The sequence below is a fragment of the Nanorana parkeri genome, unplaced genomic scaffold (assembly GCF_000935625.1).
Source record: "Nanorana parkeri isolate BGI_ZX_2015 unplaced genomic scaffold, ASM93562v1 scaffold856, whole genome shotgun sequence".
In the NCBI taxonomy this organism is placed as follows: domain Eukaryota; kingdom Metazoa; phylum Chordata; class Amphibia; order Anura; family Dicroglossidae; genus Nanorana; species Nanorana parkeri.
The window spans coordinates 675341-700041 of NW_017307124.1; the positions used below are offsets into that span (position 1 = coordinate 675341).

Consider the following 24701-nt stretch of genomic DNA (forward strand, 5'->3'; position numbering starts at 1 on the left):
ACCAAGTAACACTGCATTTTCGCCCCACTACCAGATAAGGCTACATTAGTTGGTAATTTGTTGAGAACACATATTATCTCACCTCAACTTCCTGAACAGAACACAAAAATAAGACTACAGGGACATGAATTAAGTCTGACTGTCCTAGATCACAATGGCCAAGAGCCAGGATCTCCCAAACCATGGCTTTGCTAGAATATTTTTTGATAGATACATAGTGACAATATTTTGTTAAAGACACATATCTACCATCTTCAACCATGTTAAAGCCATGATATCCTCCATACAACACAACACCACGGAATGGCCCAGTTGAAGCATAAACACTATATTGCCAAAAGTATTGGGGCGCCTGCCTTTGCACACACATGAACTTTAATGGCATCCCAGTCTTAGTCCGTAGGGTTCAATATTGAGTTGGCCCACCCATTGCCGCTATAACAGCTTCAACTCTTCTGTGAAGGTGTCCACAAGGTTTAGGAGTGTGTCCAAGAATGTTTGACCATTTTTCTAGAAGTGCATTTGTGAGGTCAGGTACTGATGTTGGACGAGAAGGCCGGGCTCGCAGTCTCCGCTCTAATTCATCCCAAAGGTGTTCCATCATGTTGAGGTCAGGACTCTGTGCAGGCCAGTCACGATTCTCCACCCCAAATTCGCTCATCCATGTCTTTATGGACCTTGCTTTGTGCACTGGTGCACAGTCATGTTGGAAGAGGAAGGGGACATCCCCAAACTGTTCCCACAAAGTTGGGAGCATGAAATTGTCCAAAATGTCTTGGTATGCTGATGCCTTATGAGTTCCCTACACTGGAACTAAGGGGCCAATCCCAACCCCTGGGAAAAACAACCCCACACCATAATCCCCCCTCCACCAAACTGTACACTTGGCACAATGCAGTCAGGCAAGTACCGTTCTCCTTGCAAACACCAAACCCAGACACATCCATCGGATTGCCAGACAGAGAAGCGTGATTCGTCACTCCAGAGAACACGTCTCCACTTCTCTAGAGTCCAGTGGTGGCGTGCTTTACACCACTGCATCCAATGCTTTGCATTGCACTTGGTGATGTAAGGCTTGGATGCAGCTGCTCGGGCCATGGAAACCCATTCCATGAAGCTCTCTATGCACTGTTGTTGTGCCAATCTGAAGGCCACACGAAGTTTGGAGGTCTGTAACTATTGACCCTGCAGACAGTTGGCGACTTCTGCACACTGTGTGCTTCAGCATGCGCTGACCCCGCTCTGTCATTTTACGTGGCCTACAACTTCGTGGCTGAGTTGCTGTTGTTCCCAGTTGCTTCCACTTTGTTATAATACCACTAACAGGTGACCGTGAAATATTTAGTAGCAAGGAAATTTCAACGATGGACTTTTTTGCACATGTGGTAACCTATCACGGTACCACGCTTGAATTCACTGAGCTCCTGAGAGCGACCCATTCTGTCACAAATGTTTGTAGAAGCAGTCTGCATGCCTAGGTGCTTGATGTTATACACATGTGGCCATGGAGGTGATTGGAACACCTGAATCCAATGATTTGGAGGGGGTGCCTCAATACGTTCCGCAATATAGTGTATATGACAACAGTTCTATTTGGCCAAATGTTTGTAGTTCCATTCCACAACTCACTATGTGCCCAAAATGTTTCATCACTATTCCGAAACTAGCTCCTCAGTTTGCGGTGTCCCCTGTCTGACTGCAGTCTGATCATTAGAACAAGCTGGCAAAGTCCTCCAAGTTTCCTCTCCTCTTGTAAGGTGCTTGATCACCTCCAAGTGCAACTTCAATACAGGTCAAATTGAAAGCCTTGTATAACTTAAAGCGGACCTTTACCCCCTTTCACTAAAAATCCCATCAGCATGCAGATATGCATACCGATTTAAAATCATCTTACATTCATTAAACAAACTTGTTTTTCATTTACTTACAAATACAGTTTATCTACTTCCTAGTTCAGTTCTGACACAAATAATTTAATCGTGCCCAAGCAGAGCATGGCTGGGAAATCTCATGAGCTCTCAGGGAAAGGTATTTTCCTCCCCGGAGATGATGTGTAGGGCTGCAACAACTAATCGACATAATCGATTATAATCGATTATTGAAAAAGTTGTCAACTTTTTCAATAATCGATTAATCGGCTTCCGATCAGTTGGCCCTGTTCACGGGTCCACAAACGCTGCGCGCCGCACCTCCTTCCCCAACTCACGCTCACCGCTGCCAGACCCGCCCGCATCCGCGCTCTACACGCCACACCTCCTTCCCGCCTCACACTCACCGCCCGCCCACATCCACGATTGGCACAGGGACGCGGGGAGATGTAGTAAGGAGGAGCAGGTGTGGGGGGATGACAGCCGCCGATAGACAGGTCCGATCTCAGAAGCAAGTTGCTGGAAGACTGCTCAGGTAAGCCTGCACTCCCCCCACCCACATGGTGCTCTATAATGTATTGCTGGGATTTGTATTCCTCTATAGCTGATGGTACATTGTGCTGTATATTATACATAGGAATACAAATCCCAGCAATACATTATACACTGTATGTATAATGTATTGCTGGGATTTGTTGTACTCCTCTATAGTTGGTGATATTCTGCGCTGTATAGAGGACTACAAATCCCAGCAATAATACATTATACAGTGGTGCAATGCCGAATACCACTAGCTATAGAGGACTACAAAACGCAGCAACAGTACATTATACAGCGCAACGCAGAATACCGCCAGCTATAATGTACTATTTCTGGGATTTGTTGTAGTCCTCTATAGCTGGTGATATTCTGCATTGCGCTGTATAATGTACTATTGCTGGGATTTGTAGTCCTCTATAGCCGCTGCCATTCTGCATTCATTGCTGTATAATTTTACACTTTCCATTTCACTATATTGCACACCACACCATTTTTTTACTTCCACCGGTCCAAGCTTGCTCCTGTGATGGACTACAACCTCAATACAAACTAGTAGTCCATCACTGGAGCCATTTTTTAAAATGTATTTTATTTATCCGATTAACCGATTAATCGAACTTAATAATCGGCTAACTAATCGATTTTGAAAATAATCGTTAGCTGCAGCTCTAATGATGTGCATTGTCACATGAACCAGATTTTCAGGAAGTAAAAGGGAGAGCTTTGTAATCTCTAATTAGTTAACATGGCCACTGTCAGAAGACTTGGGAAGAAAAGAGAAGATATGCAAAGAATACAAAGCTGGCAATTATCTAGAAGTATCTGTTTGTAGATTATCATTACTAAATATTTCCAAAGCTGTCTTTGTTTTTATTTCAAAGAGATGGGTAAAGTTCCTCTTGAATAGAGCAGAATTAGCTCTCATTTAGTATGACTTTATGTAGAATCTTGCAGGCAGCAAGATCCGATGTAAAATCCTGTCCGTAGACTCTACGCATGTAACATTTGTCCTAACATTTACATTCGTACATCATATGTACAAATGTGCCCTGATGCTATTCAGCTCCTTCTTGCCATCATTCACGGTTAGGATGCAGGCAGATATTCCGGTCTAACTTGTCAACTAAATAACGTGTAATCAAGCTGATTATATAGTATGTACATGTCGCCCACGAGCAGGCCAATAAAGGATAGAGTACAATATAGCAGAAACGTTTATATGCATGCAGCGTACAATACAATCCATATGTAGGATCTTAGACGCAGATTTCTCTATTTTTATTTTACAGATCTGAACGCAGATCAAGTATACTTATCTTTACACACTCTGTGCATGGGCCCATAGGAAACAATGCACCTGTGTTCAGACGATCTACTGATAAACACAGCTTTTTGACAGGGACCTTAAACTGATTTCTTATATGTAGGGAATTATGTGAAATTATATAAAAGATAGATGGGGTTCTTGTATTTCAAAATTATTATACAGTATTTATATAGCACCAACAGTTTGCGCAGCACTTTACAATATAAGGAAGACATTACAGTTACAATAAGATGACTTTTAGTTCCACTTTAAGCAACTCCTCCCCAGTGAAATCCTTACTTAGTAAGTCTCTATTCCTGAGGTCACCCTTGTGCCCCCGTGTCAATGAAGTTACACTTCTGTGCACCCATTGCACTTCCTAGGAATCCTTTAGCCCTCATTCACACTAAACATTTTGGAGAGCTTTTTCTGCATACAAAAAAATGCGGGGGGAAAGAAAATTCCCATTCATTTCTATGGCCATGGTTCACATCTACGCGTTTTATTACTTGCAGCAAGTTTGCCCACTTTCGTCAATGTGTCACAATCTGAATGCAAAAGCTTGCCACTTTATGTACGCAGAACGTGCTACACAAATGGCGCTGAAAACTTGCGAATTTGATGTTGTTCAGAGCTCATGTGCAATTGGCGGCTACAACTCAGCTGTATAATATAGATGAGAACATAAGGCTTGATATTGCTGCAAGTGAATCTCTCAATCGAAACTGATAATTTGCACAACATCCCAGAAACTGTATTACACAAGTAATGATTTGTCAACATAGCAGGAAAGCAAAACGCAAAGCCTTACTCATAGTAACCAGGTTCACGTGCAATAAAAAAGAAAAAGCTGAAATCTGAGTGGTTACCATGGACAGCACATATATTTACCTTTCCTCCTGCAAGCCATGCAACTTGAGGCCATTGAGCCAATAATAAACTTGGATACATTCATTGCAGTGATCACATCAAAAACATATGTTGTGGGTACTTACCTATCCATGTACAAACATGGTGGAAATTCTAGCTTGTTGTGGATTTTCTCAGGCCTTCCCAATGCTTGATTAAACTCAAACCTGGACAGCTCAAACGTCAGGACAGGTGGAAGTTCTGTGAACCAGTGCTGTCAAGAATGAAGCATACAAATTATACATTTTACCCCGACCTATAGTAAAAGCAAACATGCGTGCACATTATCTACACACAAGAGATTCTGACTATTCCATGAGTTGGCAAATGCTAGACTCTTACATCTTCGTAAGGGAATGTATGAGGCATAATACACGAGGGAACATATTTTTATTTTAGGATACATTACTAAGCAATGTCAGCTTTATGACATTATCATCAAAAATTACTTCCACGGTAGAAAAAATGCAATGTCTCAAATATGAGCTCACTATAAATACGCTAAGAAAACCGCAATTGCTAAAATATTTTCCAGTCTGGTTCATCGACATGCTGGTAATAGGCACTAGTTGAATGCAATCGTTCTATGTCCACACATAGTCTGACGCTTGTATGTTTGTATCGGACGGAATCATGCAGAAACTTACATTCATATATCGATAAATGTACCCGGTGACTCCAATTTCAATTCCTATGTTCCTCGGCTCCACCTAGTGGCAATAATGCCCTGCAAATGTCATCTGCCAAGCTATACTTTATAAATTAGTCCCTATGATTTCCTTTTCCTAAACTGGGAGAACAGCTATTAAGTGGTCCAGTATTTGTGCCCCCTTTAAAAGAGAACTATAGCCAAACAGGAGTACATTTACCCCAAATCCAAAAAAGTTGGGGTGCTGTGTAAAATCTACATGAAACAGAATGCAATGAATTACAAAAGCCGGAGTTCGGCAGTAGCGCTGCGCTTTTTTCATTTCGCCAAGTTAAGAATAAAGGACTTGTGAAAAACTGACTTGTTTTTTGTTCAATTAAAGGACCTTTTTCATGGTGTGGTGTATTTACTATTTTCTTTCTCTTTAGTGAATAGGTAGGGGTAACAACAACCCCTTACTTATTCACAAGGGGTGGCATCTGGGTGCCCCCTTTATGAAAAGGGGTACCCAGATGCAGATGAGCTCCCTGCCAAGATGTTGCATCGGCTGAGGCGAACGGGTTCTTCCCTGCGGTTCAGCCAAACATGCTGAGGCTGTTCGGCTGAGCCGAAGGCAGGTGAAGCAGGCCAAATGACCTGATGTATGGTTCAAACTAGCCATACGGGTCTTCAATTAATAGCAGAAGAGGCTTGGGCTCCCTTCACTTCAGCTCGGTTATTCATTTGGCTGCCTTTTGCAGCTTAGTGAGTAATCTTCTATGTTTTTTATTTTTTTACAGAAACATTTTATGGTTTAGGTTATGGTAGTTTTTTCAGCTTACTGGTTACTATGATTTAATCTAATAATATGAGTGGTACATAGCTTTCTACATAGACTTTTTTTTTCTGAAAGCACTGCAGAGAAGTTGACAGCATTTATCTTTTCCACCTGCATTGTGTAGGATTCAGGAACGGCCATGTATGCAGGTAGCAAGCCAAACAACTTTAGCAATTCCTGTACTGAGAGTGCTGAACAGATCAGCACAGGACTAACGAGAATCGCTCCTACACAAACCCTCCGCCTGATCGATTTTTTTAGTTCATGTTGTAAAATATAACATACAGCACAGTGTCAGCTGCTGGCCATCAAAGTGGGAACATAGATTAATGTTCCTTCAGCTTGGGCAACATCAATCTACAGATTGTGCAAAGAAAGCAGTTAGAAGGAAATCAAAAACCTGCTTTTCTGAAACTAGATTTATGAAAATGCTGACACTCCCAAAAGTGACAAACTAGCACAATGCAAATTAAAATTAAGAAAAAAACATGGTTTAAATGGCTGTTTATTGACCCGAGCCTAATGCTGGCTATATGTATGGCAATTAGGGCTGCAACAACTAATCGATTATAATCTATTGAAAAAGTTGTCAACTTTTTCAATAATCGATTAATCGGCTTCTGATCAGTTGGCCCTGTTCACGGCTCCACACACGCTGCGCGCCGCACCTCCTCCCCACCTCACGCTCGCCGCTGCCAGACCCGCCCGCATCCACGCTCTTCACGCCGCACCTCCTCCCCGCCTCACACTCACCGCCCGCCCACATCCACGATCGGCACAGGGACGCGGGGAGATGTAGTAAGGAGGAGCAGGTGTGGGGGGATGACAGCCGCCGATAGACAGGTCCGATCTCAGAAGCAAGTTGCTGGAAGACTGCTCAGGTAAGCCTGCACTTTCCCACACATGGTGCTCTATAATGTATTGCTGGGATTTGTATTCCTCTATAGCTGATGGTACATTGTGCTCTGTATTATATAGAGCAATGTACCATCAGCTATAGAGGAATACAAATCCCAGCAATACATTATACACTGTATGTATAATGTATTGCTGGGATTTGTTGTACTCCTATATAGCTGGTGATATTCTGCACTGAGCTGTATAGAGGACTACAAATCCCAGCAATAATACATTATACTGCGGAATACCACAAGCTATAGAGGAGTACAATAAATCCCAGCAATAGTAAATTATACAGTGGTGCAATGCCGAATACCACCAGCTATAGAGGACTACAAAACCCAGCAACAGTACATTATACAGTGCAATGCAGAATACCGCCAGCTATAATGTACTATTGCTGGGATGTGTAGTCCTCTATAGTCGGTGCCATTCTGCATTAATTGCTGTATAATTTTACACTTTCCTTTTCACTATATTGCACACCACTATATATTTTTTTTTCTTTTCTTTTCTACTTCTACCGCTCCAAGCTTGCTCCTGTGATGAAGTGCAATCTCAATACAAACTAGTAGTCCATCACTGGAGCCATTTTTAAAAATGTATTGTATTGTTTATCCGATTAACCGATTAATCGAACTTAATAATCGGCTAACTAATCGATTTTGAAAATAATCGTTAGCTGCAGCTCTAATGGCAATGTCCTGGCCTGGCCACTTCAGTTTCTAATTGGATCAAGGCAACCTATCGCCAACAGTCCATATATTAAGACATTAATTCCTATATGGTGGGGATGGTATCACATTACATGGGCATGTTTGAAGGTTTTTGCGATGAAACAGTTGTGTCTGAAGTTGCTGTGTACGGGCAGTGGAAGGATTAATATACAGAAATGCTGGCCCGCAGCATGACACTTTTTTGGATTGGATGCTTTGGTGCATCAACATGGACCTATGCTGCAGTGTGTTCCATTATTTACGTGATAAAGGAGGATGCCAAGCAATGGCCCCATTGATCTACTCTCTATATTTAACTAACAAGCTCCACATAAATCTCATACACTCCGGGATAGAAGGTCTCAGTACACTTCTGGAATGCAAGAGGAGTACTCCTTTAAGGCACCTGGGTATTACGACTCTGTAGTTGCTTTATGAAGCAAAATGCAATATAGTTAACATTAAAGTGCATCTAAAGCCAAAACGTTTTGTTCATGTCAGAATTTGCTTCTCTAACCATATAAGTCAATGTCCATACAAAAGCAACTCAAAGCAGCTTGCATCAGCCTAAAAAGATGTCAAATGCACCTGTCAATGGGCTGTGAGTGGACTTTAGAAGCGTTGCAAACAAGTGGAAGGCATCTGGATGCAATCTGCATTTGCTCATTGACACAAGTGCAAAGTCAATCAACACAAGCCCTTCCTCTCATTTCCTGTTGTGTCTACAAAGCAGTGAAGAGAAATCTCCCTAATGGGACATAGATTGAAAAAGCCTGAAAAATACAACAAAGGTTTTGGCTTTAGATACACTTCTGATGTCTTGAAGGGTCACATACAATTGTCTGCTTTCACGGTACAGATGATTATGCCCCCACTATTTCTCACCTCTTGACCAGACTTGCTGGAGTTCTCTGAATGCAATGACTCAATCTCTCCCTCTATCATGGCAGCCTCTAGGCACTCGTGCAAGTCTTTAAATCCGTTCACCTGGAGAGGATACTGCCCGAACATCTCAGTGTTTTCAAATTTCTTTCCTTAACAAGAGAGAATCAAACATTAACAATAAAAATGAAGGACAGGAAATTAGAGAGAACACTCTTAGCGTCAGATCATCAAGAGATCTCCCTATACCTGGAAATAATAAAATGTCCACGATCTTTGGGGAAATGTGCATTGTCAAACATTTTCAGAATTGAGGCAAGCAAGATATATAATGGGGTTTGAAAAGGTGCTTTTTACAAAGTTTTCAGTAAAATAAATCAGGAAGTGAAATAACGCGGTGCCCGGCAAGCCGGCTCCATGCTCCCTCGTCATGAGGTGACGAGGCGCCCAATTATTACACGGCGCCCGGCTTTACTGATTGCCCAGCTTCCCAACCAATCAGGAAGACGGGCAGCGTGTAATGACTCGCTGCCCGGCTTCCTGATACCAGAAGTATCGGGCTAGGCATCGGAGCTTTTGGGCGAGTACGAGTACTCGCCCAAATACTCGGCATCGGCACATGTACCCATACTAGTATTGGTATCGATGCATCCCTAATGTATAGAATCTGTTATTGATATGGCTGTGAGAGGTTGGATGTTGAAGGGATAAAAATGGGACATGGAAGATGTTTTAAACTGTTGTGTTTTAATCTTTGGTTTACAGAAAACCTTGTAAAAAGCACCTTTTGAAATCCAAATATACATATTGCTTGCCTCAATTGTGAATTGAAGGGGGTGTGGCGCTGAGACCAATTATCCTTCTAAGGCCAGCCTTAGAAGGAAAAATCATTTGGTTTTGGCAAACATTCTCAGAAAAAAAAAATTCTCATTTGCCTAAAAGCTGAACTGTGTGTGTGGCCCAATGCAACCTGTATCTGTATGCCAACAGAGGGTTCATCACTCTGAACTTCCATAAACAAGCTGTGTAATGTATTTGTTGGTGAAATGTTTGTGCCTTTACCCATACTTTGTGACCAAGGACAAGGCTTTTCTATGTGACATCAGTCCCATAATATCCGAGGAATGCCAAGACAAGTACACTTGTCACTGTTAATTCTCCATCAAGTGTTCCGGAAGCAGCCAGCCCTCATCCCCCAGGAAGAAAGAACTACAATGTAATACTGTTTCTTAACCAAGTGCTCTCTATCTATTTCAATACAAAAAACGCATTTCAAAAATAAGGAAAGCCACTATAAATACTCAACAACCCTGACAGCTAAGGAAAAAAAAAAAAAGCCTAGGGGCCCGCTGTCCACTCAAACATCAGATACTCTCAGAGAGGCCCTTCAATGCCAAGTACCAATAAATAATATCTGTATCTTTTTATAGTGTAAATTACAGAGCCTGCCAGACTGCAGTTGCATTATAGGCTTTTCTTTTCAGGGGCTAAAGTAAGAGCTGTGCACTTGAGTATATGGTGGCACCAGAGAACAAAAATACAGCGGCTGCAAATTAAAAAGGAAAAGGTAATTTTCAATAACATTTAATTAAGAAGGGCTGGTGTCACAATTATGTATGTTGTATTAATGTTTTGTGAAGAGTGAAAGTTGAATTTTAAGTTGAATTTTCCCTGAAGAACTCCAGGCATGTAAAAGGTTAACCTTTGCAGAGGCGTTACTCCTGCGCTGCAAGGTTTTACTGCTCATTTTTCTCTAGTGGATGGAACACAGATAGTATACTCACTCAGAGCTGAAGTGACCCCAACTGTATGCTCATGTCTAATGCAGGTGAATGGAGTGCATTGGACGTGATAGGACCGGTCTAGCTTCCAGATGGGATCAGGGATCGGGTGAGTATATTTTGTTTTATTTGAGTCCCTAGAGAAAAGCAAGCGGTTAACAATTGCAGTGCCTGGGTAGCTCCCACTGCAAGGATTACCTTTTTACATTCCAAGAAATTCCTCTACTTGATCTGACTACAATAATTTAAAATGCTATTAGTTGCTATGCATGTCTGTACTTTGCACTGCCTTATGCCCTTGCCGCCTCTTGCTGCTCACACACAAGTCAGAAGTGGCCGTTATGCGGTCATTGTTGCCACCTAGCAAGTATTCTGCAGTGAGGTGCAGGCTGGATCCAATGAAACTGAAAACTCATATGACAAATATGTGACAGCCCCGCTGAAGTAATGCATTAAAACAAAACCAGTTTCTGAATTAGCTCCCAATAAGCTTACATAAAATGACCCAGTTACATATTTTATAACTGCACAAATTCATATCCTGCATCACTAAGTGTTTATTTCAGAGGGAATGGTTCACTTGAAGTCTCCTGGAAGTCAACATGAGAATGTTGGTCTCTTTGGGTCCCCCAGTAGCACTCCCTGGTTACTCCTGCAGACTTTCACATCATTACTGCGTCCTGTAATGATGTGAAGGTTGGAGGGAAGAACCAGTGAGGGCCGAGGAAGACACAGGAGACTGACACTCCCAGAAGTGTCTGTTTCCCAGCGGACTTCAGGGGACCACCCCTCTGGAACGGATTAGTGTTCTGAGCCATGGGTAGCGTAGAGGTAAGAATGGACACTCTTCTTTTATGGGTTTCTGCAGTCTAAAAATACATTACAGGATCACTTTAATCCATTTGCTGCCAGCAATGTAAGGCTTATGTGTTGCTTTCTAATGGAAGCAATTTGGGAGGCTGTAAAGCGGTAAGGGACCTCCCTCCTGGGCACCCAGAACCATTCACTGATCATCCCTGCAGTGAATTAAGCAAGAAGCGACAAGCATTTCTTCTCTTCCACATTTATCTCAGACGTTTGGGTAGGGGAAGAAGCTAATCAAGCAAGATCTGTGCTTGATTAGGTTCATTAGAGCGCAGAGGTGACCCCCTAATGTCTCATTGTCAATTCCATTGTGTTATCACACAGGAAGCCAGCAAGACCCCTATGTGATAGCAGTAAAGTAAAAAAAAAAAAGAAGTTTAAAAAATTAAAAGTAAATAAAAGCAGTAAAACAATAAAGACCCCCAGGATCTCTGTTTCAGAAAAAGAAAAGTAGAATTCCTATCCGGAATGCATACCAATGCAGCCATATAATGCAAGAAGCCCATATACCTCTGTGGCCCGTGGCACTACACAACTGGCTAAATATTTTTACATCAGCAGTCAGGCTACACTTACAAAGAAGTTGAAGACCTCCACTATGGCAGCCATCGTCCTGCAGAAAGCCACACTGCTGTCCAAACTCATCAACATCACAGACATGTCTGTAAAGTCTATATGCGTTATTCAAATTCAAGTTATGATTTCTTGGGTTATATGGCCAAGCATTTGTGGACCATTACCCTTTTATGGCTTGTTGGACATCTCATAACTAAGAGCATTAATAAAGAGCAATAATGATTAGAGGCAAGGGCTTAGACGTCACACAGTGTTTACCCTAATGTAGAAGTGAATGAGTTGAGACGTGTAAATCATTGAACAGTTCCCTGTCTGCAATAAGTGTATCGTAGTAGTAACGTAAGTTGAATTCTTTTCAGATGAACCAGTTGAAGCATCATGCAGAGCATATTAATAAAGCGGCCCATTCAATTGACAGTTTGAAACCGATTATGTTTAGCAGATGAAAGACCATATTCTAGAGCCAGTCTATAGCTTTTCAAACTTTTCCATAAACTACAGTATATCAAATACCAACCTTCATGAACACCCACTGCCAGGAATCGCCCATAGAACAGCTCCACCATTGGGTTCTTTGGCTTTTCTGCATCTCTGGGGAAAATAACAAAAATCACAAACATTGTTGGGTTTCATTAAGGAATATGATCTATAAAACAAAAATGCTTTATACATGTTTAACATTAAATACAGTAAACTATATAAACTGTGGTAAAGGAGCACCGGGCATCTGCCCGCACCACCCAATCATAGTTAATCCAAAAGTCACTTTGCCAGGACGCGGAGATCATGTGTACAGGGATAGTGATTGATTCTTTTTTTCAATTCAAAACGTCTTTATTAAAACGTATAAAAGCATACAAAAGACAAAGTCTTGATGTAACAGTCGCACAGCAAACGTTATAGAGATGCACATATTAAATCTAGAACCATGTAGATATTGTGCTACAACGTAAAAGTGAACATATCAGGCCCTATGTCATTGCAGCGGGCCGTTGCTGCACAATATATGTAAGGCATATATTACAGAGACAAGTTAAGAGGGCATATGCATCCCCATCTCTGCTTACAGTTGAGACAGTTGAGACAGTCTCAACAGTTGAGAAAGAGTTACAAGGGAAGTTTTAGAGTTCTTTGTCACGTAGGCCACACGGTGTAATACAATGTCTTCGGGTTAGTATTGTGTAACTCAAAAATCGTGTGTGGTACATGGCCTCAGGGATGGGGAAAGTAAACAGAGAAGTGCAAAGAAGAATAGAGAGGGTTTAAAAACAGGTAGAAAAAGTTAGAGATGGCCCAGCGAGCCAGGTGAAGAACAGACCAGAAAGGGAATATGTGAAGAGTGGGCAAGAAGGGGGCAGCTAGGAGAAAGAAATGATGGGTAGAAGTTGGCAGGTGATTGATTCTTAACCCCATGTAATCATTACACATGCAAATACATGCAGAGTGCTGGCGTTCAAATGCAGCAGCTGTCACCCAATCATTAACTTATATGGTTGACAGCTACTGCTTGTCAACGGCTGACTAGGGATTCCTGCTGCAGGAAATTGCAAGTTCCTGACACAGGAATCCCCGATTGCACCTAAAATATAGGTGTGAATGGAGTCTTAGGGGCCTATTTATAGCAGAGAGCTAACCAAGCTCTCTGCTCGACATCACCATGCTTATAAAAGCAGCAGTATGGGCACTGTAAGGCGTAACCGCTGCTTTATAACTGGAGCCCTAAGTGGGGAATCTTTTCAACTGTTTTGTACTGTCCATCACAATCACTGATGGTGACAATAAAGCACTGTGCATTCTTTGAGAAGGAAGATAAAAAAAATTAAAAAAAAGCCTTCCAACCACCACAAAGTCAAAGTAAGAGTTCTTGAATAACCTTCTCTACTGAGAGCAGAGTAAATGCTTTGACATGTTACTGCTGCTTCATTTTCCCTCTCGCCTCCAGTGCAATGTGCATGTCACTGAGCTCTTCAATTGTCAGGAAATGTTCGCAGCCCAGGGGCAGCGCCGTGATCTTTATGGAATTGCTAAACAGTGAAAAAGCCAATTATAAGAACAAAAGTGATCGCTCGCAGAGCTGAATCTACCCTAACCTCCACGGAGCTGAGTGAAGCCACCAAAATGTTGAAAGGAAGGAAGTGACAGATGTGTATGGGCTCTTTCTGTGACAACTACAAGTGTGACTACTCGCTGCAAAAACAGAGCACTCTCCTTCTATTCCCTGCTTGTTGTCAGTTGCCTTGGAAAATACATGTTACAAGCCAGAATCTGGAGCCTTTCCACTACAATTACCAGTATACGATTACCGCAGCCTGCTAGGACTAGGGGATGGAAGTGCTTTATAGTTTGATAAGAGTTCCCCTTAAGCTCATGAAAGTGTTTATATTAAACATAATATACTATTTTTACATTCTTAACTTTTTAACCTCTTTTGCATTTCTGTGCTGCTGTTGTTCAGCCTCTCGCAGCATATCATGGTTCTGTATTCTTTAACTGGTAATGAAAACAGAGGACCACGCCACAATGTGTGGCACCACAGCTGTCTGTACTCTCCAGCAGGGGCACATGTGAAAGGGGCACAATGCACGGGCATGATGGTTGTCACTCCATGACAATAGGTGTCTTTAACAAGGACCTTTATGATAGGATCACCAGGTATTATTTGATGCAAGCTGTAGATCTGAAAAGATTGAGAACTGCTTTTATAATTACACAAACACGTTAGAGGGTTAGTTTACTCTTCTGCATATTTCCCCCAAAAATCCCCCATGCTTTCCATCACCCTCAGCAGTTTTCAAAGTACTGTTCAGATGTTAAAAAAGCTGCCCTTTCCTATCGTATTCTGTAGGTCCTGAACAGTCTGTCTGCAAAAACCTCTAGGTGATTGGACACCCACACAGCGTGTCGAAATTGCGCCCATGCACGGTGTGCTCTCCTTCCTTTAATTCATCCGAGACTGCTGCTGGGCTCTGTCATCTTGAATGTGATTTGAGCAGACTCAGAACTGTCACTGCAGTAACACCCCATAACAGGGGCAGGCAACCTCAGGACTTTAGCTGTTGTGAAACTACAAATCAGCATTGCAAAACATGATAGGATTGGTAGTTTCACCACAGCTGGCATGCCAATGTTGCCTACCCCTGCTCTATAGTACTCCTCTTCACTCTGCCCCTGGCTGCAACATGAAAGGTTATGCAGGAAGGTGAGGGCTAGGGTAGCTGGGCCAGTACAGAAAACAATTGGACACCTGGAAGAGGACAGGGTTTTGACATGCAAAGAGGGAGAGGGGCTGCACTAGGGAATTGGCTCTTTCTGGAGTGTCAATTTCCTAGCAAGTTCAGAGGCAGACGGCAAGTCAATCAAAAAAAATAATAATATGGAAAGGAGAAATGCTTAAAGTAAAGTATTTCAAATACTTGATTTTTCTGTGCTTTTACCTGCAATTTTTAAAGTTAGTGGCAGGGCCTCTAAAGTTTTATTCTTGGGTTTAGATATATATATATATATATGTGTGTTTTTTTTTAAACAAATTTATTTATTTATTTTGTTACTTTTCCACACAAAATTCCACGCAACAAAAACAACATTATAACAAAAGTAGGCAGCAAGTTCAGAAGATCTGTGTGATAAGCCCTTAGTGATTTGGAAACACAAAAACACAAGTACAAGAATGAAATGGCACGCGTTATGCTTTCGAAACGGTCGCTATAGGGCGAGACGTCCTAGCTTGACTTTCTGGTTGTGTTGGCAAGGTGAAAACACCTCTTGCCCCTCCCTTTTAGATTGTAAGCTCCAACAGGCATGGCCCTCCTTACCATCTCGTCTTGTATTGTAACTGTAATGCCTTCCAAATATTGTAAAGCGCTGCGCAAACTGTTGGCGCTATATAAATCCTGTATAATATAATAGTAACTGTTACTTGTGGCCAGACTAAACTGAAGTGTCAGGACAAGCCACAGGTAAAATGTTAACACCTCAACTAAGTTTAAATATAGGCTGATTCATTCCCATGAAGCTTGTACATGTGATTCAAGAATGTTTAAATGCCAAATGAATACAAGAATGAATACAACATGAATACAAGAACAGCTTATGGGAACGTGAGAACATGGTCATCAATCCATGTGACACAGGAAGGGAGAATAATGAGAACGTTCTTGTGTGTAATTCTCCGTGCCATTTCATAAAGGGAATTCTAGTCTCAGCTTGCCCATCTTAATTTAATGCAAACAAGGCGGTGCCAACGGCACATCCCTCACCTTTCCTCCTCTGCCTTTATCTGGAAAGCGTCTTCCAGCCAGTCCAGCAGTTTGTGGGTGAATTCACTAACATCTTGCTGCAGGAAACAAAAAGAAAATCAGTGTTACAACAGGATGGCAAAAAAGAGAGACTGATCACTCCATCCATAATTTAACAACATTTCACAGCATAAACAAAAACAAAACAAATACTATGCAGGGGAGCAAGCAATGTAAAATTAAATTACATCTGCAGCTGGAAAATCTCTAAGCCGATTGCTCAAGGCATATATGTGATCCATATATGATAAGCCCTCATTCGCCTCCTAAATCTGTTTTATTTAAATGCAGGAGAAATTAATGTGGTAAGTTTAAACTTTATAACTCATCCATCAATTGTGCCTGCATTGAAATGTACATGTTTAGACCCCATTCACACTGGGACTTTTGTCGCGTTCTGGGATTCCTGCAGTTTGGGACAGATGATTCTTATTGGGCGCATTTATCCAACGTCCAGCGACAGTCATCTATCCCAATTTATTGCATGTAGGATTACATTTGGAGTGCCGCTAAAGGATGCATCTTAAACTCATAATAATTGAACCATTAGGGATAGGCACCACACCCCTTAGTAGAAATGTATACAAGAAAAATAGAGACAAGCGGGGCTTTTAAAGTGTCCAAACCATACGAAATGTCCATCAAACATACATGGTTTTGTATAAAAAATAGATTACATTAAAAGGAGAATTATGAGGCCAGGGATTTTCACTCAGCCTCATAATCTGAGCCGACCTGTGACAATGAAACGGTCACAGGTCAGCTCAGTAGATCGGGAAGTGAGCGAATACATACCGTCGCTTGCTCACTTCTCGATCTATCCCTGCAGAGAGCCGTGAGTGAGAGTCCCTGCAGGGATTCCCCCGCCCGATCCTCCAGTGCTGACTGGCGGAATGGACGGGGTAAAGGGGTGGGCACAGATGGCTCTACCTCTGGATAGGCAGGGCCAGCTGTCAATCCCGCAGCTGGGTGGATCTCGACAGCAATGTCGGGATCTGTTCCGGCGTCTCAGTATACCGCAAGCTGTAGCTCGCGGTATACTGAGCTTTGGGTCACGGGAGAACGCTAGTTTGTGTTCTCCTATGACCCTTAGGAGAACTATGGGGAAAATCACTAACATAATTTAAAGACTTGGTTACATTAGAAATGTCATTGGCATAATACATTGTATAAATATTATATAATAATATTGTATCATACCAATGGCATTTGGAATGTAACCAAGTCTTTAAATTATGTTTATTTTAATGTAATAAAATCTATTTTCTATACAAAACCATGTATGTTTGAAGGACATTTGGTATAGTTTGGACACTTTAACAGCCCCGCTTTTCTCTATTTTTCCTGTATGAAGGATGCATCTTAACAGGGAGATGTGCCGTAGGAATCCATAGGTTCTTGCCACAGGAATCCCAGCACACCCCCATGCAAATGTGCGTTTTTGTTGCGCGTTTCCATTGGGATACATCCAAGTAGCCCTCGGAAAAGCGAATCGCGGTAAAAACGCGTGTCACGAAACGCGCGACAAACGCATATTCGATAGGCCTAGGTGTGAACAGAGCCTTAGAGTATCTAATTTGCTCCTGGACGAACAGATTTAAATTTTTTCTAAATGCAGCTAAACTAAATGCACCTGAACACAAGCAACCTCACAGTGTCCATTAAACTATTTAAAGGAGAACTATGAGATGAGTGATTTCCACTCACCTCATAGTTCTAAGCCGACCTGTGACAATGAGACTGTCACAGGTCGGCTCAGTAGATCGGGAGGTGAGAGAACACATACGGGTTCCCTCACCTCTCGATCCTGTCACGGCTCTCTGCCGTGACAGGGGGAGGGGCTGGATTCCCCCCTCCCCGCTCTGCCAGCGCTGACTGGCGGAACGGACGGGGGAGGGGGCGGGTACAGCTGGCTCTGCCTCTAGATAGGCAGAGCCAGCTGTCACTCACGCAGCTGGGCGGATCCCGTCATCTAAGTCGGGATCCGCTCCAGGTGCGGCGTCTCAGTATACCGCGAGCTGTAGCTCGCGGTATACTGAGCCTGGGGTGACTGGAGGACGCTAGTTTGTGTCCTCCCGTTACCCCGAGAACTATGGGGAAAAACACTGACCCCATAGTTCTCCTTTAAAAGCATTACATGCATTTAGAAAATGTCCTATAAACACATATAAATGAAAGCCAATTTGATTCGAATGAGGCCTCAGGCTAAAAGAATTTTAAAGCCAAAGTCACAAAAATAGCTGTCGACGTCAGGCAGACATTGTAGTAACAACCTCCATTTGATAAAGGAATTACACCGGGAGGGGAATGTATCAAAACTGGAGCAGACAGTATCTGGAGCAGTTGTGCATGGCAACCAATCAGCTTCTCTCTTTTATTTTGAAAGTTTAATTGAAGAGAGATGTTGATTGGTTACTTTGGCAACTGCTCCAGATTCTGTCTGCTCCAGTTTTGATAAATTCCCCCAGTGTGTCTAAATAGGACTGTTTAGTCCAACAGGCACCAGAGTTTGACCACACCGCTCAGTGCACTCTATAAATATAGATCTGGTAAGTCACACTTCCTGTCCTCAGCAATACAAGTCTGTGTGAGGACTCTTTATGTAGAGGGGTGTGGATATTACTCATCTATGCCGACATACAGCACTGCATTGGGAAATAGGAAACATTCCTACAGAAAGAAACTGCCATATAAAAAAGGCATTTCCAAGTGAAGATCAGGTAATAAAATACAGTGGGTCAACAAAGAGTAAAAAAAAAGGTGAGATATTCAATTTGGGTTTTACACTACCTTCCAAGTGAATAGCTTCTAAAACTGTACAATACATTTTCACACATTGGAACAAGGGCAAATAAATGGCTAATCAACTAATCAAATAAGCTGCAATGTGAGGCCCATCTGACTCTGCAGCAAGTAGAAACTAGAAGAAAAATTAATCTTTAGAAAGAAAATAGTTTTTATTCTATAAGAGAAGTAATTTACTCTCAGGACACTAGCATAACCTGTGGGAGCTACTAAGCTGACCTTACAATTCGGTTTGGCAGGGTCCAGTCTCCTGAATGCAGCAGCATAACCAAATGAAACTAAATTACTTGATCCTGTGTCCATTAAAACAGAGAAAACCGTTTATAACCCCAGTCCTGCTTTCCATGACACTGAACCCTGCTCCAATCTCCTGGGTCCCCCACAGCTCTCACTCGCTCCTCCCTCTGACCACCACCCATTTACAGCATACAGTAGTTATGTGCAAGTCAGCAAGAGGAACCAGTGGGAGCTGAGGAAAACCTGGAAGATTGACACTAGTGACATTGGCGGTGTGGGCAGCAGGAAAGGTAACTACAGTCTTTTATGTGCATTGTTGCATGTTACCAATATTGTAGAACAAAGGTGTTGTTTTAACTGCAATGAATACAAATATAATCAGACCTCATTAACGCTGTAGTTCCAATCTTGCTTTTAGAGGGTCACACATGTTTGAAAACAGGTCAAAAACACAAATTTAAAAATGCCTGTTTGTACATGCCAAGAGCACAGAAAGCATAACATTACCTGCTGGGAGTCATTTGACTTGAAGGCATCCTTTAGAATCTCTACTGCTCTAGAGGGATCAACATATTTCCTCTTCGAGCTGACCAACAGTGAGAAGAGATATCTCAGCTCACGCATGAAAGGCAGGTTCCTGTGTTCCTGTGGAGTGCAGATAATATGGGAGTTACGCATACAGCAACTATACATAACTATCACTTTTTACCTACTTCCCCACCTTGTTGCAAGTCTAGCTTTAAAACAAGAGATGATGCTGAAGATTCAGATGTTAAACATTTTTTATATCAAACATGTATGGTCAATTTGGCTAAACATGCATGTTTATATACTGCACAGAAACCCCCCGGCTCAACAGTACGTCAGGCAAAATTATTAGTGATCATTCAACCATTTTTTGGCTTCAGTGCTTTCTGTGTCACTGTCCCGGAAACAGTATAATAATAACAATTCTGATTTTTCACTTATTCTTTGCTCTGCATCTGTGTCTCAGAAGTATTGAAGACCCTTTTGCTAGATCATTATTTTCAACAGAAACATGTCCATAAGAATATATGTGCATATAACATAATTTGTATGCATGTTGTTTAACTGTAATTGCGTCCCTTGTATAGACATCAAAAAATAATTCATGGTAAGTAAAAGGACTGCAAGTAAGAATTTTCTGGGCTTTTACCTGCATATTTTTAAGCTGGTGATGGGGTCTTTTTAAGGCTAGTTTGAGCTAGTTTGATTGAGCTGGTGAGCTGTTTGTGCATTTTCGTTTTTCGCGACTGCTTTGAAAACAATGTTGCCCTGATGAAGGGACCCTGCGTGGCCCCAAAAAGTTGGCTTCTTGACGCATGTGACATATCAATAAAAGTGCTATCCATTTAGCACATTACAAGTGAGTTCTGGTGACTACTATCTTTACTTGGATTGTTACACGGCGCCTTCCATGTCGTCATTTCGAGCACCAACGGAAATTTCGTTTGGTTCAAGCGCTATATGGTGTGCAGGTGATTCTCTAACCCTATTTATACTTTGAAAACCACGCGGTTTTCAATGCATAGAGAGGTCTATGGGACCCAAACCACGCAACCACCACCCGAAAACAGCTCCCGCACTTTTTTGCGTGACAGGCAATTTCGCCAGCGCGACAAACCGCAAGGGTGTGGACAGCCTCCATTGACTTCAATGCAAATCTGTGTTTTGCATAATGAATCGCCAAGGTTTGAACCTAGCCTAAAGTTAGATGGCCAAACATCTAGCAGAAGGCGACCAGAAATGGTAGTCAACAGATTTAACAGCAGGTGTACATAGAAAAAAAAAAAACTATAAACCTATATAAACCTGAGAATATATGCAATTGATTTTAAATAACTTTCCGGACCCAAAGATACTTTGCCCTTTAAACAGCTGATTGAAATCCCGTGTTCTAGCTGCTTTCCATTTACCTTAATGTAGAGAAAAACATGTTCCTGCAGGTTTAACACCATCAACCAGATTGCATTTACCTGAAGGTCAAAACACTTAACGCTTTACTTTCACATGAACAAATTGAAATGCTTATTTAAGCAAAAGGTGCTTTCCCAGTTTAATGGCTTTAAGATGAAGCAAAAGCAAGAGCAGATAGAACATATACAGCACACCAGTGTGAAATTCAATACAGTGTCATTGTGTTTTATAGCCAACATCTCTTCCCCCTCGACTCTCTCCTTAAAGCTTGCCTACAGCTTCTGACATTTAAAGTACATTTTCCTGTAAGACTCACAGCAGTGGCTGCGTAATGGTCTACAGTAACAAACAGCAGTGCTGGGTAATGACGCCTTAAACTGGATTAGCCATTTTAAATGTTGCTGTTATTACTACCTGTATGTGGCTACTGCAGGAACAGTGGGGTTTATGTATAATGCCTTCAATCCCTTGTTCAAAGACTATTTTCCCCAAAATGTCAAAAACAAGGAGAACCCGTCAATATAAAAACATTATCATATCTGATATTGTGCTGCCAGTCAAATATTGGGTTGTCACCTTAAACTGGTCATACACCTATAGATTATTATCTGCAGGTTTTCTATGGTCAGATGGAAAAAGTGCAACAGATTCCTCCATCTGCGCTAAACTGTGTGGATGGAGGAATCTCCCGCTGGGCCAAGCGTCAGTATCTTCCTAGTCGGCCCTGCTGGCTGTCAAAATACCTGAACAATCTGATTGGATGCAGGCATTGTTCAGGTATCTCCCAGCGGAAGATTCCTCCATCCACACAGTTTAGTGTAGATGCAGGAATCCATTGTACTTTTTCCATCTCACTAGGGAAAAATCTGCAGAAAACCCTTAGGTTTATGGCCAGCTTTAGACACGAAAAATGTAAGGTACAACTAAAGGCTCCTGTATGACAGTCTAAACAAGTACTAAATCCAGTTATTTTGTGATGCATAAGCCTCAAAGTAAATCAACATCTTCCTTTACATTCCGTGACTGAGCCAAATCCTCTGTGTCTCAAATGTTCCCCCTCCCAGACACTGCAGATCACAATGGGAGGGTTTCAGCAATAGCAGCAGTGTTGTCAAATAAAAAAGCAGTGGGCAGGGCTATGTGCGTCCAGGTGCATATTGACAAGCTACAGGCTTATGAATCAGCAGTGACGATGCTGATAGTCGTGCCCCCTGCAACATATTTTCATCCCACTGTAGCACAAGCAGATGCAGCCTACATGAGATGTGCAGCCGAGGTAGTGCATGTACACAAGACTCATCTCTTTAGGGAAGCCTATCCCACCTCAACCTAACACCATCACGTTGTCAAACAATTCATCCCCACACAGCTACCTCCTCATGTATCACTTGCCCCTCCCTTTCAGATTATAAGCCATCGGGGGCAGGTCCCTCCTTACCATCTTGTCTTGAATTGTATTGTGATTGTAATGTCTTCCTTATATTGTAAAGCGCTGCGCAAACTGTTGGCGCTATATAATTCCTGTATGATAATAATAATAATAATAATACACAGGCTGAAAGAGGCCCAAGTAGATCAGCCACACTGAGATCCAAAAACTGTAAAAATTTGAAAATAGTATTTTATGGGGAATAAAAGCATATCAATTGCTTATGGTGCAAGGTGCTTTAGAACACTAAGGCCTTGTTCACACCAAATGCAGAGCAGATCTGCATGAGTTTCTGCACACGTAGTGCAGTGGGTTGTGCCGCGCTTTTGATGCGTTCAGGGCCGTTTTTGGTACAAAAAATAATAATAATTTTCGTTTAAAATGGGCTTTCAGTGTGTTCCAGGCATTTGAATGTGTTTTTGATGCGTTTGCATGCGTTCCAGAGCAGGTAAAATAGGGACTGCTGCAGTTTTTTTACATGCTCTGGAACTGAACGCTGCGATGTGAACTGGAGCTAAAAATACCATTGGAATACATTGGACGCAGTTGTGCGCCGGTCTGTAACTGCTCTGCACCTGCTCCGCGCTTGGTGTGAACAAGGCCTTCATTTTACCCATTTAGGCTTTAACGCATTCATTTAAAATATACAGAATATATTAGTTTCTTGTTACATGTGCCTGCAGTCTATATGCACCTAAATTCCTTCCTGTCAATACAGGTATACCTCCCTTTGTTGATATTGCTTCTAGCTATACTGAGTGACTGTATTACTGTTACTTCCAGTCAACCATGTAATTATTTTATGTCATCTCTTCGTCCCTCTCACATCTTCCATGGCAGGCAGAAAATACACAATTACGTATTTCACAAAATGCACATAAGATACTTTTCACATATACCAGACCTTTTGGTTTCGGGGTACATCCTGAGCACTTGCAGGGGGGTTGTAGTTTAAAACAAGTCTACGAAATTCCAGCAGGTTGAAGAGAGACTGGAGAGGGAAGGAGAAGTGATATGAGTACACATATTTGAACATGAAAAAGAACATCAAAGTCAGATCCTGATATGGAAAGAAGACTATAAAAGGAGAAGCACCAAGGTGCCCCAAGGGTAGAAGAATTCTCAAAGTAATATCCACTGCAGATAACAATCTTAGTTGAACAGAAACATCTCCAATATATTCCAGCCAAATTTCCATTACAGCCTGACGTATGTGATAGGAGTAGAACAGAACTGGCATAGAGTAGAATGCCTGAGTGCTGGTGCACGCCTCCAGGTGCAGACCGGGACTTCTGTTCCTTTCCACGGCACTTCCCCATTATCTTCCAGAACACATGCCAGACAGTGTGATCAGAATTTGGCTGGGAAAGAGTAAATGCTTTGGGGGCTGTAGTAAAGTTGTGCGGCAAATCAGGACTTGGTGGCATGGGAGCTTATTGCTCCATGCAGGGCAAGTTTATTTTAACCTAGGCTGGCCATATACTGGTTAGACAAGATAACTTTTGTTCGACTTTCTATTAGTTGATCGGGTTGAATCGACGATCAAATTCGACCATAGTGACAAAAAAACTTGAAGCAGCAGGATGGAAACTTTCTCAAACAAGCGTAAATTCTAACAGTGGATTGTTTTTTTGTTCAGGAAACCCAATTCATTCCAAAATAGAATCAAATAAAATCAAGCGAAATTTCGATGGACATTCAAGTGTGTGATGGCATTATCATGTGGTCCAGCTCTTTCATACGAACATTCATACGGAAATCTACTAGTGTTTGGCAAGCTTTAGCCTTTCACAGACTTAGACATTTCCTTACGCTTAGCGGTCAAGAGTGAAGTAGAGTCCTGTGTGGGATAGGAGTCAACAGTGTCATAGTTTACACAGGACTAGGAACATCTTGTGCGACAGTGCAGATTGTCACAGGAATGCTGCTCGATACCAGAGGCATGTTGGAAATAGAACAGCATATACTAATATGTTTGAGCAGTAGATGGCGCTGTGATGCAATGTTGGTCTCCGTGCTTGTGCATGCTTTTCTATGGTATATAGGTTTCCTGTTAATGCAGTATTCCTGTATACGTATATGTAATGCCCTGCTATGCAAGTCAAACTTAATTTAGCATTCCTCAAGATCTCAGTGCTTCATCTAAACACAGACCCAACAAGGTACTGGGTAGTTTCTTACACAGTTAA

General features: G+C 42.0%; 1 protein-coding gene across 3 annotated transcripts in view; it reads right to left on the reverse strand.

The window, feature by feature from the left end:
- USP25 (ubiquitin specific peptidase 25) overlaps positions 1–24701 on the reverse strand; it is a 104897-nt gene that overhangs the window by 34445 nt on the left and 45751 nt on the right. For all 3 annotated transcript variants that reach the window (XM_018565524.1, XM_018565526.1, XM_018565525.1), the window contains exons 6-11: positions 23417–23503; positions 19653–19790; positions 16065–16141; positions 12326–12399; positions 8591–8739; positions 4710–4837 (exon numbers count right to left, since the gene is read on the reverse strand). In XM_018565524.1, coding sequence (XP_018421026.1) covers positions 4710–4837; positions 8591–8739; positions 12326–12399; positions 16065–16141; positions 19653–19790; positions 23417–23503 — 653 coding nt within the window. The remainder of the gene's footprint in view (positions 1–4709; positions 4838–8590; positions 8740–12325; positions 12400–16064; positions 16142–19652; positions 19791–23416; positions 23504–24701) is intronic.